This window comes from Corylus avellana, chromosome 7 (genome assembly GCF_965113065.1).
Source record: "Corylus avellana chromosome 7, dhCorAvel1.hap1.2, whole genome shotgun sequence".
Classification (NCBI taxonomy): Eukaryota; Viridiplantae; Streptophyta; class Magnoliopsida; order Fagales; family Betulaceae; genus Corylus; species Corylus avellana.
Window position 1 is genome coordinate 20,343,800 of NC_142496.1, and position 12,543 is coordinate 20,356,342.

The 12,543-nt window shown below is 36.6% G+C and overlaps 1 protein-coding gene and 1 pseudogene across 1 annotated transcript; both read right to left on the reverse strand.

The window, feature by feature from the left end:
- Positions 1-411: 411 nt before the first annotated feature.
- Positions 412-1,296, reverse strand: LOC148584642 (uncharacterized; annotated as a pseudogene).
- A 1,709-nt stretch (positions 1,297-3,005) lies between these two features.
- On the reverse strand, positions 3,006-9,689 carry LOC132184128 (vacuolar-processing enzyme). The gene is made up of 9 exons (XM_059597639.2): positions 9,390-9,689; positions 7,427-7,591; positions 7,197-7,353; positions 5,295-5,380; positions 5,005-5,204; positions 4,591-4,639; positions 4,127-4,339; positions 3,741-3,947; positions 3,006-3,348 (listed from the first exon to the last, which is right to left on the reverse strand). Exons 1-9 carry the CDS (start codon positions 9,609-9,611, stop codon positions 3,166-3,168), a joined length of 1,482 nt encoding a protein of 493 aa, XP_059453622.1. The 5' UTR covers positions 9,612-9,689; the 3' UTR covers positions 3,006-3,165.
- Between the last annotated feature and the right edge of the window lie 2,854 nt (positions 9,690-12,543).

Genomic DNA, 12,543 nt, shown 5'->3' on the forward strand with positions numbered 1-12,543 from the left:
TATCTCCTTGTTATACAAAACTCATCCACAAGCTGAAAAAGTCTCATAGAATGGGTCCGAGTGTCTTCAGCCAAATTGCTCTAAGAACACCCTCGCAACCTTCAATGTCCAAGATGTAGAAATCCACTGTGAATGAAAACCCTCCTATCTTAATGGAGACTCCACAACAGAGACCCCCACTATGCAGCCTTTCACCATTAGCCACAAGTACTTCTAGGCTCCCTTTTGATGTTGGCGTAATGCCCATCTTTTGGGCTGCCTGTGTGCTAAGGAAATTGAGGGTACTCCTACCATCCACGAGGAGCATAACCTTGAAGCCTCCTATGGAGCTCTTGACCCGCATGGTATGAGAATCAAGAGTCCGTTGTCACAGTTTTCTTCCAAGTTCTCAATGACTCCTTCTAGCAAAACTCATTCTTCCACGTCCTTCAATTCCAGCCAAAACAATTTGGCACACCGATGTCCCGGTACAAACTTCTCATCACAATTGAAGTACAATCCTTTCTCCTTTCTATCTTTTAATTCTTCAGGACTAAGTTTTTTGATTTGAGGGTTGTGGGTTCTGGTTAACGCCGGTAATGACAAAGGCGTTGGGCCCCTCCGATTTTCTAGTAACCCATTCCGTCGTTGGGCTTGTTGCTTAGCTTTATACAACCGGGCAAAACCTATTGTAGCAGTGAGATTTGAAGGTCGTGATGCCTGCACCTTCGTGCGTAGTGTGTCCTTAAGTCCACTAATGAAACACCCTAGTTGGTGTGCCGGGGATAGTTTCCCCAACACGACTTAGGAGTCGCTCAAATTGGATTTGGTAATCACGCACTGACCCAACTTGTTTCAGCTTAGACAGGTCGCCAAAAAAATCCTCGTATAGGGTCGGACCATACCAAGTGTGTAGCCCCTCTTTCAACGCGTCCCATGTGACTTCCTCTGCTTCACTTCCTCAAAAGAGCCGATAACATAGCTGCGCATCCCCTTCGAGGTGATAGGCCGCCAGTGGCAGCTCGTCTCCTTCTTACCATGGAATTCAAAAAACTGCTCTACCTGTAAGATCCAACTAGTTGGGTCTTCGTCGCCGCCGTACCTCGGAAAATCTAATTTACCAATTTTTGGAGCTCTTGACCCACTTGTTCCTGAGCCAATCCGGGTGATTTTTGGCCCCTTGTTTCAACTGTTGGATCCCTTTCCAGCGCTAGAGCGACGATTTGCTGCGAGGTCATCAAAGCGGGTATTCATAGCTGCTAGAAGCTCACGGATACCACACATCTCAAACTTGACCGTAGCCTCCAAGTAGTCCATCCTCTGTTCGGGGGTGGAAACGAAGCGGACATTGGTGGCTCTGATACCAAGTTATTACAAGCCTTGGATTGAGATCTTGTAACAGGGCAATGGATATGTGAATTAGCAGGTTTGGTCCTGCTGTGTTTACCTATGGTGGAATGAAGGGGATGGAAAATAGGGTTTGAGGTTAAGTGGACCTCACCTCACAACACAAGGTTGCTTTATGATAAATATTCTCTGACATGCTTTATTCCTTAAAGGTGCTTATATAGAGGTTACAGGATTGACTCATACTAGAATTAGAACATATAGTCCTACAAGGGTTAGGACTCAAACCCAAGCAAGGACTTGACTCCTACGACTTTAACAAGAAAAGTAAATAGACTCTTGCAAGGAAAGTAAATAAAGAAAAATAAATAAAGACTAATTACTGGCAGAGACGACTAAGAGTTCTAGTTTGACAAGGGCTGTAACATTGGGTAACCCGGTTTTCTAATTTGACCAACCGGCTACCCCAATTACAGTTAGCGGTTTTAACCAATAATTGCTAACCAAGTTTGACCAATAACCGCTAACCGCAACCAAGTTTTCACCGATACGGTTTACTACTTAAATTACCTGTTCACTTACTAAAAGATGTAGATTCATACCACATGTTGCAATTTTAAAGCATTTCCAAGGTGGATTTCTTTTGTTTACAAGTTACAACTAATAAAAAGTTTAGTTAATGTTCTCCTTAATGGGTCATGTTGGAAGGACTCGTTGTAGGCAATGCTCCATCTATTTAGGTAACCATGGTTGTTGTTGGATTGGTGGTTCTAGTTACCTTTGTGGATGCTCATTTCTTTCTGATATCAAACATTTTTTTATTTTTTTATTTTTTAGGAATGCTAGGCTTACAAACACATTTTACAAAAAAAAAAAAAAATAAATTTACAAACTGATGTGGCACAATATGATTAGATATGAAATAAATTTAAATTTTGAGAAATTCAATCATGTTGTGCCACATCAGTTTGTAAAAGGTTTTTTTTTTTTTTTAATCAAAACTCACTTCATTATTATGTTAAAACAATCAAATTCTTTTTCCTTTTTGTTTCAAATTCAATTTAACATTCTTACTTTTTATATCATATTGTTCACATTTTATTACTATTCAAATAAAAAAATCACTATAAAACAAAATTTTTTCACTTTTTCGTATCAAACATTCGTACATTTTTCATGCATCAATCAAATCTTGTGGGCCTATTTTTTTTTCAAGCCAATGGCAAACACAGCTTTATGACATTGAGAATGTCTTGTATGTGAATCCTCGTACACACGAACACTAAAAGCCTGGCTAAAAGAATTTAATGAAGGAAAAAAAAAAAAAAACTTATGCCCATTTTTTTATTTTATTGGAAAAGAATTACACACGCTTGAGCTGAAGAAAGCCCTATGAGTCACTGAAACGACGTCAAAGCGTGCGTTTCAATCTTCTCAATAAAGGGAGCAAAAATAGATTAATTTAAAAAAAGATATATTTATTTTCATCTAAAAATATGTTTATCAATGCTCAGGAGTATTTTTGACATTCTAAAAAACCCACGATGATCAAAATATTAATTCTACAGCCAGTAAATAAGCATGCATAAAACAACTTTAAGCAACTGAAGTATAAATTTTCGAACATAATATTGTTTAAATTACGGTATAAATGTAGTAAAATCAGATGCAAGTTCATAAAACCATAACAAGCACTGTCATATTACTTACAATTAAAGCATGTAATTTCATTACAGAACATATTTACGGAGGCAATCATAAGAGCCATTTTTAAAATATATAAATATAGACAACCACATATCAAGTGATCTTTCAAGTTGCAGATTATGTATGCATCAATCATGCACTGAATCCCTTCTCCAGAGAGCTCCAAGGCCCAGAAGGAACTCGGACACAAGCTTGAGCAGATGCCTCAGCCATCTGCTCCTTCACAATCCCAGCGTTGCAGATGTTGGCAAAGGACCTCATGTGTTTCATCCCATATTGTGATAGGGATCCACAATGTGTCTCAAAACTCCTCACCTGCACAGATGATCTTTTGTTTTAACAAAAAAAATTGACGTTTTCTTTTTAAGTGCTTATACAAACTCTTAAATGCTTACTCTTTGACGTGGTAGTAAAAATCATCATTAGATGAAATAACAAATGAAAATAAATGTAGCATTCAATGGTGATTTTTATTGCATCGTCAAAGAGTGAGCAATTGGGAGTAGATTTAACATTTCTCTTTCATTTTTATTTTAAAAGTACTCTTGGTGTAGGCTTGCTTAGAAGCAGCCATCCTTGTCAGATAGCTCAATGGCAGCCAGATCCTGGTATTAGAGGATCCGGCTAATTTTTACTTGAGACAGTGGACGAGAATAAAAAAAGTGTTCAAAGAGATAAACGGACAGGCTGAGGATTGGTAATATTACCAGCGTCTTAAGGCAGTCCCAATCATCAACAAGTGGCTCCCCAGCAGGTCGAACAATGTTGAGCACCTCTGGACCTTTCCCGATTCCAAATAGGAGCTTCCCGATATGTTTCACGCTCTGATCTATATGCATTCTATGTGCCATTGCTTCAAAAAACTGCTTCTGAGCTTCAACTTTCCTAGGAGAGCCTTCTGGAGCCTTGAGGAACTGCAAACGAATTTAGAAAGAGAAGGCCAGGTCATTAGAGACTAAAATTAAAGGCCGGCAGCCTCCAAACAAAAACAATCTAATGACTCATGTTCCTTATAATCAAGTGCTCCTCGTATAATTACGAGTAAAGGGCAAAAACAATAGAGAAATTCGAATAAAAGAGTTGGGGAACAAACCTTATCCCAGAAATGGACAAGATCAGCATCTCGCTGGTTGGTTGCAGATTTTGTACGTGGCCTCAAGAAGTTCTCCTCCACAAAAGTGTAGTTGTCATTCGCAGGATTTGTACCCAAATACAGGTCAAGATTGTTCTTGCTAAGACCTATATCACCATATTGCATGACATGAGAGCCATAAGCAGAATTGTCATTTGCTGTCCTCGTTTTGACCTGTGAATTCCAACATAAGGAAATCATACAATCATATTAGCAATTAATAAGGCCATAGACGGCATCTAGATGCTTTTGATACAACAGACCCTTGAAAACACACATTTCTTGACCTCAGAACCTTGTATTGGCACCAATTGTTGACACAGTAAGTATATGGTAATATCATTGGAAATGTGATTCGGTGCTTTCTTACCCCCTCCCCAAAATCAATTTATAATGTCTATGACAATGCAGCAGTTGATTCTCACCAGTTCATACTGCTGGCGCAAAGTTTCTGTCTGCAGATTGTGTACGTCACTGATCACAAATTCAGATTGTTAAAACTTGAACAAAAAAGTATAAATTGAACATTATCAATTGTATATTTGTAAAATTGTGTTCTTCAGCATAATAAAACATTTAAGCAAAAGTGATAAGATCAAAAGCATCAAAAGCCAAGGAGGGAAAACTGCATGATGTAATAATATCATTGACCAATTAAGAGATGGTGTAGATTTCAGCTAACATCCATTCACCTTTAAAGGTATATATTTTAACAATATTCAATTTTTGGGAGGTGAGTGCATGTGCAAAATCTACTCAATTCTAGAAACTGATATTAAAGGCTGCTTTCGTTTTCCCTTCTCCTATGACATGAATTCCTAAACACATGTTTTGCGTACCTGTCTTCCATCCAAGCAACACTATACAAGTCACCCAGACAAGTTTCATATTCTGGGGGAGGACTAGGAATCTCTCCAGGGCAATAAGTTCCCCAGCTGCTCTCTTCAGCATTTGATGCTGTTGTTGCATAGATATTCAAACCTTCTGGAAGAAGACCCTCAAAGATGCTTCCAGATTCACAGGCTTCAAGATAAAATACCTACAATTTTAAAAAGTAGTCAGCTAACAATTAAAATCAAACCAAAATGTAATATGCCTCAAGAAAATGATAGTTCAACTAGTAACATACCAAGCTTTTATAGGTCCCAGATGCGTGCTTTTTCTTCAAGACTTCTATTAGGTCTCCAGCGTAGAGGTAAGGATTGGTAGGCATCCCTGACAAAAAAATTACAATATGGATAAGAATATAAAATCCATCCGTAATCAAGTCTTCTACAATGAAATAACAGTTTAAACATCCATAACCTAATCGAACAAAAATGTATTTAAGAAACTCAAATTAGTTTCTTCAATTAACTCTTAAACTAGTTTAAGTTTTGACCAACTGATTGGAAACACTAGTGGCCTTGTAATGTAGTGGCCAATTTCTCAGGAGATTCCAAGGCTTATAGTATAGACTGGCCTTGTAATATAGTGGCCAATTTTAAAAGGATTGGATATTAATACATTCAAGGGAGAGTTGTAAAGTGATAAGAGGACAAAAGAAAATATAGATTTAGAATCTTACACATATATTAGGATCATAGCCTCACTATCTTGAATGGTAATCATAGCCAAAACTTTCTTTCTTTCCTTCTCTCTTGCCAGTGGCACAATGTACCATATAAGACAAGAAAAAAAAATTTGGGGCCAGAACTCTTTAAACGAACCACGGTTCCTCTACAACTAGATGGGTAATATAAATTTTAAAATATCATCAAATCATCAAAGACACAGTTCATAAGTCATATTTATACACCAACAAAAATATGTTTTCACATGGGAACCAATGCTAAATAGCTTCAGGTTGAGGCTAGAAGTTTTCTCAGAAACTTTGGGCCCATTTCGTAAAATTTTCAAAACCCCTTTTCACTTCTCAAATGCTGAAAACTCTTTCCAAATATCAGTTAACCAAACAAATTTTCAGATGTGGCCCCCCACCACTAACACACTTTTCAAAACAAATTACAAAACACAAAACACAAAATTAAAAAAAAATTAAAAAAATAAAGCTACAGAGATTCTGCTGCAGGGCCGCCAGTGGTGGCCACCAAAAGATGTGGCAACCAGGCGGTGGCTGCTAGAGGGATTTGGCGGCCGCTGCGGCTGCCTGAGATCTGGCAGCCGGCTGCAGCTGCATCATCGCCACAGTGGCAGCAGAAGTTTTTTACCACATTTTTATATTATTTTGTAATTGTTTTTCCAAAACTCAAAACACTTCTCAAAATTTTACCAAACTTTTATTTTGTGGACTCCACATACAACACTTCTTTCAAATGTGGCTCCAACCAAATCAATTCTCTTTACCAAATGGGCCTTTCTTTCTTTTGTTTTTTGTGCGCGTGTGCTTCGGGGAGGGGGATTGAATTTGCCAGTGTAAACCTTAACTACACAAACCAAGAGATGAAGCCAAGAAACAATCAATGGGAAATCAATAGGGGAGACAGTTTTTTACTTTCAGCTACAAGTTTCATATTGGGCAAAGTACTTATACTGAAAATTATCATCAAGAATTACTTTATCAACCACCATCTCCTTAAGGGCTCCCTCTTGAAATATTTTTCAAATACAACAAGAGTTCAGCCTCTTCCCACGAATTAGTAAATTGGCAGGATTTGTTTTTCTTTTATATTTTTGTTTTCAAGCAAAGCTGAGAAGCACTCTAAAGACTTTGGGGGCAAAGGATGGAATTGAATACGTGAGGAAAATAGTTCCTTATTTAAGGCTATATCAACAAAGTAATTCTTAAACCTATTATATCGTGCAAAGTGAATGGAGTCAGCCTTAACTGCTCTAATCCAACTGCATAACTGCTGCATCTATCAGCAGCCAGATCTATGGCTTGCCCTATCTAGCAAAGTCAGCCACACTGGCTTAGAGACCGACTTCTAACCCTAACAAATGAGAATTGAGCCATTGGGTGAATTTCTACAACCAACACAAGCAAGTTACAGAATTTTATGAGAAATTTATTTCTAAGAGAGCTACTAACCAAGCACTCCAGGGCCCCCATGATCACTATAGTATATGAAAATATGATCGTTGGGACCGCTATCCACAACCTTCCCACTGCCTCCTGTAAGAGCAGTTCTATTTCCAAGGATAACGGCAAAAAAGTTCTCAACAGTAACATCTTCCCCAGTATAATCCTGCCACATGAGAGGGAAAATTACAACTTACAGTATCATCAGTAGGTTAAGACCACAAGGAAAGAAATCTGACCTTTGGCACTCCTTGATACACGTCACTGCCATGCGGGCTATTAATGATTACTCCAGGCCTAGGGTTCTCTTCATTTAAAGCAATGTCGTCATACATGAAAACAATAATGTTTTCCTCTTTCAATCCACCTTGCCTCAAGAGTTGATAAGCATGACAAATATCAGCCTGTGAATAATTAGAAGCAAAAAATGCCTGTTAACAACTCAAACTATAAAATCAAATTACAAACAAGGAACAAGGTCTCTTACTAAACTCTAAACAGTATATAAGCATTCAAACATTAATGATATGAAAACTAACCAGAACAAGATCTTATCACTTTAAAAAGACAATAGGCACTCATTAAACTAGTCAACATAACAGTACTACGCTACCAAGCAAATTATTTTATTTTCCCATCTCAAGATGAATCTTCTTTCTCCAACATTTAATATACATTTTCCTTCATTAATGCAATATTTGTATTCGCTAGAACAACAACAAAGTGGGAAGATTCAAGTTGAAGCACGTCACAACAGGATTTAACGTGAAAAGTCCCACAGAGAGGCAAAAATGAGGGAAGAAAGAGCTAAGAATAATTGTGGGAACCATGTGAGAGCTTAACATGGAATTTAAGAGATGTTGAATCAATATTATCTAAGTGTACCCCACAAAGTGATCTGTCCAAATCAAAATAGAAAATTGCCAAGCAATGGTGAAGGGAGCGAGGGCTGCAGGGCCCTTCCCCCTCAAGCCTCTTGAAGCCCTCAAGTACAGTTAGACTCTAAATTTTCATTTCAAGATTGGCCTTCCTCATTTTTTATTTTATTCATTTTCTCCTTTAATTGTGTTAACTTTTATGAGACAATATTCCCCTCTATTATAACATTAATTTTTTACTCGATTATCTTTTTTATTTGTGTTCTTACTTCTCAAACTCATTAATTTAATAAATTACAATCTATTAACGATCATATTATATGTATTAGTTTATAACTTAATACATATAGGATGAAGGTTAATCAACACTCAATAAGCACTTGTGACATTCTTTCATGGAATGGGATTAATAATTGGGTGATGACTCTAGTCCATTGGGTCTCATTCTTTCATGTCCCACACTTGGCTCCTACGTAAGATACCTATATTGATTTCACGTAGCCAGACCCTCGAATATATACACATAAAATATAAATAACTCTGACACTGTTGCCAAGTTCCCATTATGTGTCGGTGAAGGTCAATTCTATTTTCAATGCTACAAGAATGCGTAGAGCAATACAAGGTCCTTCTCAATACAAATTTATAATCCTAGGCCAAAATCAAAAGATGCTTACTGAAACTGAGACAAAACCAGGTTTAGTCTTGAACGTTGAATTCCCACAGAATTTTACCACTTTAGGCCAAATGCGTACAAATAATGAATCCATAATAATCATTGGGCTCTTAAAGAACAATCTCACCAAAAAAACAATTATGAAAATAAGAAGAAAATCCAGCTATTTGGAATTGGAGAAAACAAACTGAGCTTAAGGCAAAAGGTGAATTTCTCGTACTTTTAGACACCACAAGAACACCAAACGAGGATCTTAAAATCTAAATCAACTACGAAGAAACACGAGCAACAAACTCTCAATACAGAGCTCGTAGCCAACAGAAAAAAAAAAAAAAAAAAAAAAAAAAATCAAATCAAATCAAATCAAATTCTTCACTCTTCAAAAGAAACCCCAAGTTTTCAGCTATTTTTTTCAAAGGAAAATAAATTGAGACATGAAGTCACAAGGAAATCATAATCCAACACGGGTGAAAAAAAAAAAGAATTCAGATAAGCATAGAAGTTACTTTTTTTTTTTTTTTCTTTTCAAGTCAAGCATACAAGTTAAATACATGTGAAAAAACAAGTTAATAAAGATGCACAGAGAAAAACATGATCAAAGTTGAAAATGTTTGAAATTAATTGAAACTGGAAAGGTAAAATTATTACCTGATGCCTGTAATTCCAGTAGCCATTCGATCCGGCAATCAGAACCGCCCATCTGGTACCCGATGTCCCGTCATCGTTATCAAGAACATCCCCATCACCTCTGCCGAAGAATCTCGAAGCTTCTGAGGGCAACCGGATATAGTCTCTACTGGCCGAGGTGGAACCGGAGAGACCAAGGAGGAAGAGGACGACGACGACGACGACGGAGGGTATGCGAATCATGGTGGTGAGCTACGGCTTTCTGATTGGTTGGAGTCGGAGATTCCGAAATTGAGAGAGAGGGGGGAGATATATCCTGTTAGAGTGATACTCTCTCATGATTGACTTGGGGTGGAGCCATGAGCTTCGGGTTTGATTGCATCTCGGCCATACACGTCATTGCTGGTGTTGGGAATTTTGGATCGGGTGTGATGGAGGGTGAGGATGAGACCGGTGGGGCCGACAGCCTCTTATCCATGTTGCGTCTTGGCCGTAGATGATTTTTTGTTGTAGACGAAATTACCCTTTTAGTGCTTACGTCTCCTTGCTTATCGGATGACATCGCAGCTGTCCACGTGTCCATGGTGCGGACATGGCGGTTGATCCTGCTAGCTTTTGCTTCTGAGGGTGTAGATGTAGCCGGGCACAACTCTCTACGCAATTGGATTGGATGGTTTATGAGGGGCCCACCGTGGTTAACTTGCTTTTAAGTTATGCTTGTTGATTGGCTGCACGCATGTACCTGTTTCACTGTTTGTTAACAAAAAATTATACAGAGAACAAGCGTTTTGTTTTGTGTTGTGTAATTTAGAAGGAAAAACAAACTTTTAAGATAAACAATTCGTAGAATTTTCTTTTTTGATCATATTTGACGGAAATTTCCAAAACGCTGCCGTCTTTAGATGACACGTGTACAACATTTCTCAAATCTCAAGTAATCGGACCATTGAGAAAATCTTAACTTCGGAAATAATAATGGCATGTTTGTTAAGGATTTTTTTAAAAATAAAAATAAAAGAGAAAAAAAAAACTTTTTTTCTAATTAAATAGAGAAAAAAGGATTACAAGCGAGGATCTTACTCACTTTTGATCTAAATGAACAAGAAAATGGGAGATCTGTTAAGAATACTTCAAAAAATAAGATAAGAACGACTTAGGCACAAAAATTTACATTAAGAGACATTTTCAAAGCATTTTAACTTCAAAAGAAGGACAAGCCTTCTGAGAATAAGGCCAACTGAGCATGTGCCTGAAAAAAACTCAATGATTATACATGAATATTGATTTTTTAAAAAAGTAGAAAAAACCAATACCCATTAATGCATCATGCTTTTTTAAGAAAACAATAATACATCCATTAATAGTTTTTTTTACCCCAAAACAGCATCATTTTAATTTGCATCTTTGACCGCTTAGGTTTTTTTTTTTTTTTTTTTTTTTTTTTTTAAAAAAAAGCATTTTGCTAAAGATAATTGCTTTAATTTTGGCTAATTTAGGAACTTAATTTAACCAAAAGTACTTTGTAATTTGTAAAAAATTAATCTGAAAGAAGGTTGCTATTTGTTTCTTTTATTGAATGAAAACTTGTATGGTATTTATTAGAATCAGAGGTAATTTCACTTTAAACACATAAATTATTATGCAATTTGACAAGTTTCTCGAACTCTAAAATCTTTAAATTTGAACCTCTGAATTTTTAATTGCAGTCAATTTACTTTATTCCGTCAATTTTTGTCATTAAAACTCCTAAAAAAACAAAAGTACCCTTCAATTTTCTTTTTATTAAAACAAAATTAGAAGAAAAAAAAATTGAAAAAAATGTCACAAGGTGCCCAACCATGAGTCACTAAGGGTCTGTTTGGCAAAAGCCATGGCCTAGATATTATAATTTTTATAATTTTTAATTTAAAATTAAAGATAAATTTAAAATTTTATAAATTAAATTAAGGATATAAAAATTATTATCTTACTTTTAATTTTTAATTTTTTTTTAAATAGGACGAAGAGGTTGGAATTGACTGGAATTAAATTTCATGAGTTTAAAAACAAGATAGGAAATCGGTGACAAAGCAAGCGATGCCGACAGGAGAAGAAATTTCTTCCTTCTTTTGTGTTTGCTTTGGCCCTCTCTTTTTCTTATGGCCGCCCTGACAACTTTTGATTTACCCAATGATCGTTACCAATGATAGCAGCACTTGCTTTATGTCAACTTTTGAAAAAATATTCTCTTATCCTTTATAATATATATACATACATATATGATCGTTACTAGGGGTGTAAACGAGCCGAGCTTGAGCGAGCTTCCCGTGTTCAAGCTTGGCTCGTTTAAATTTTACTCGAGCTCGAGCTTAAGGGCGAGCCAAAAAAATCGAGCTCGAGCTAATAATAAGTCGAGCCGAGCCAGCTCGCGAGCTGGCTCTTATATTTAATATTTTTGTTTTAATTTTTTTTTTTTAACTTCAAGTACTCTTAAACGGCTTAAGAAGTTAGTTTGCATATGAGCATTTGTTTAGCCTGACTAGTCGAGTATGGAGCCTGAGTCAATACAGCAAGACATTTGGTTTCAAAGAGAGAGGATATGCATTCTTTTATAGATAAGCAAACTTGGAGATTGATGTTTTCTTAACAATGTGGGACAAGTTAACATGTTGCATTCAAACTGCATTGGGACAACGCCCCCTACAAAAAAATATTTTTTTAACGTTTCTCTCTCAATTCCCCTCACCAGTCACAACGGATCTTCTACCTAAACTCTCGTTTCCCACTCTCTCACTCTCACTCACCAGACAGGTAGTGATAGTGTTTGGGTCTGTTTGATTCTTCAATAATTTATGCCTTTCGCAATCTTCCTCAATAGTTTCTGCTTGATTCTTCTTCCTTTCGTTTGGATATGCTCTAATTAAATCGAGGTCTTTTTAATGATTGCTCTCTCTCTCTCTCTTTGATCACGAAGAGTCTAGAATTTTTCATTCTCTAATGGTTAAATATAAATGTAATTTTAAGGTTTTAATAATTATGAGATTTATAATTAATTATGTATTACTTAGTTTATATATATATATATATATATATATACACACACTCGAGCTTATACGAGCTGTTCACGAGCTTAGCCGAGTCGAGCCGAGCTTGCTTCGTTTAATATTCGAGCTAGGATTTGTGTTCATGAAGTGCT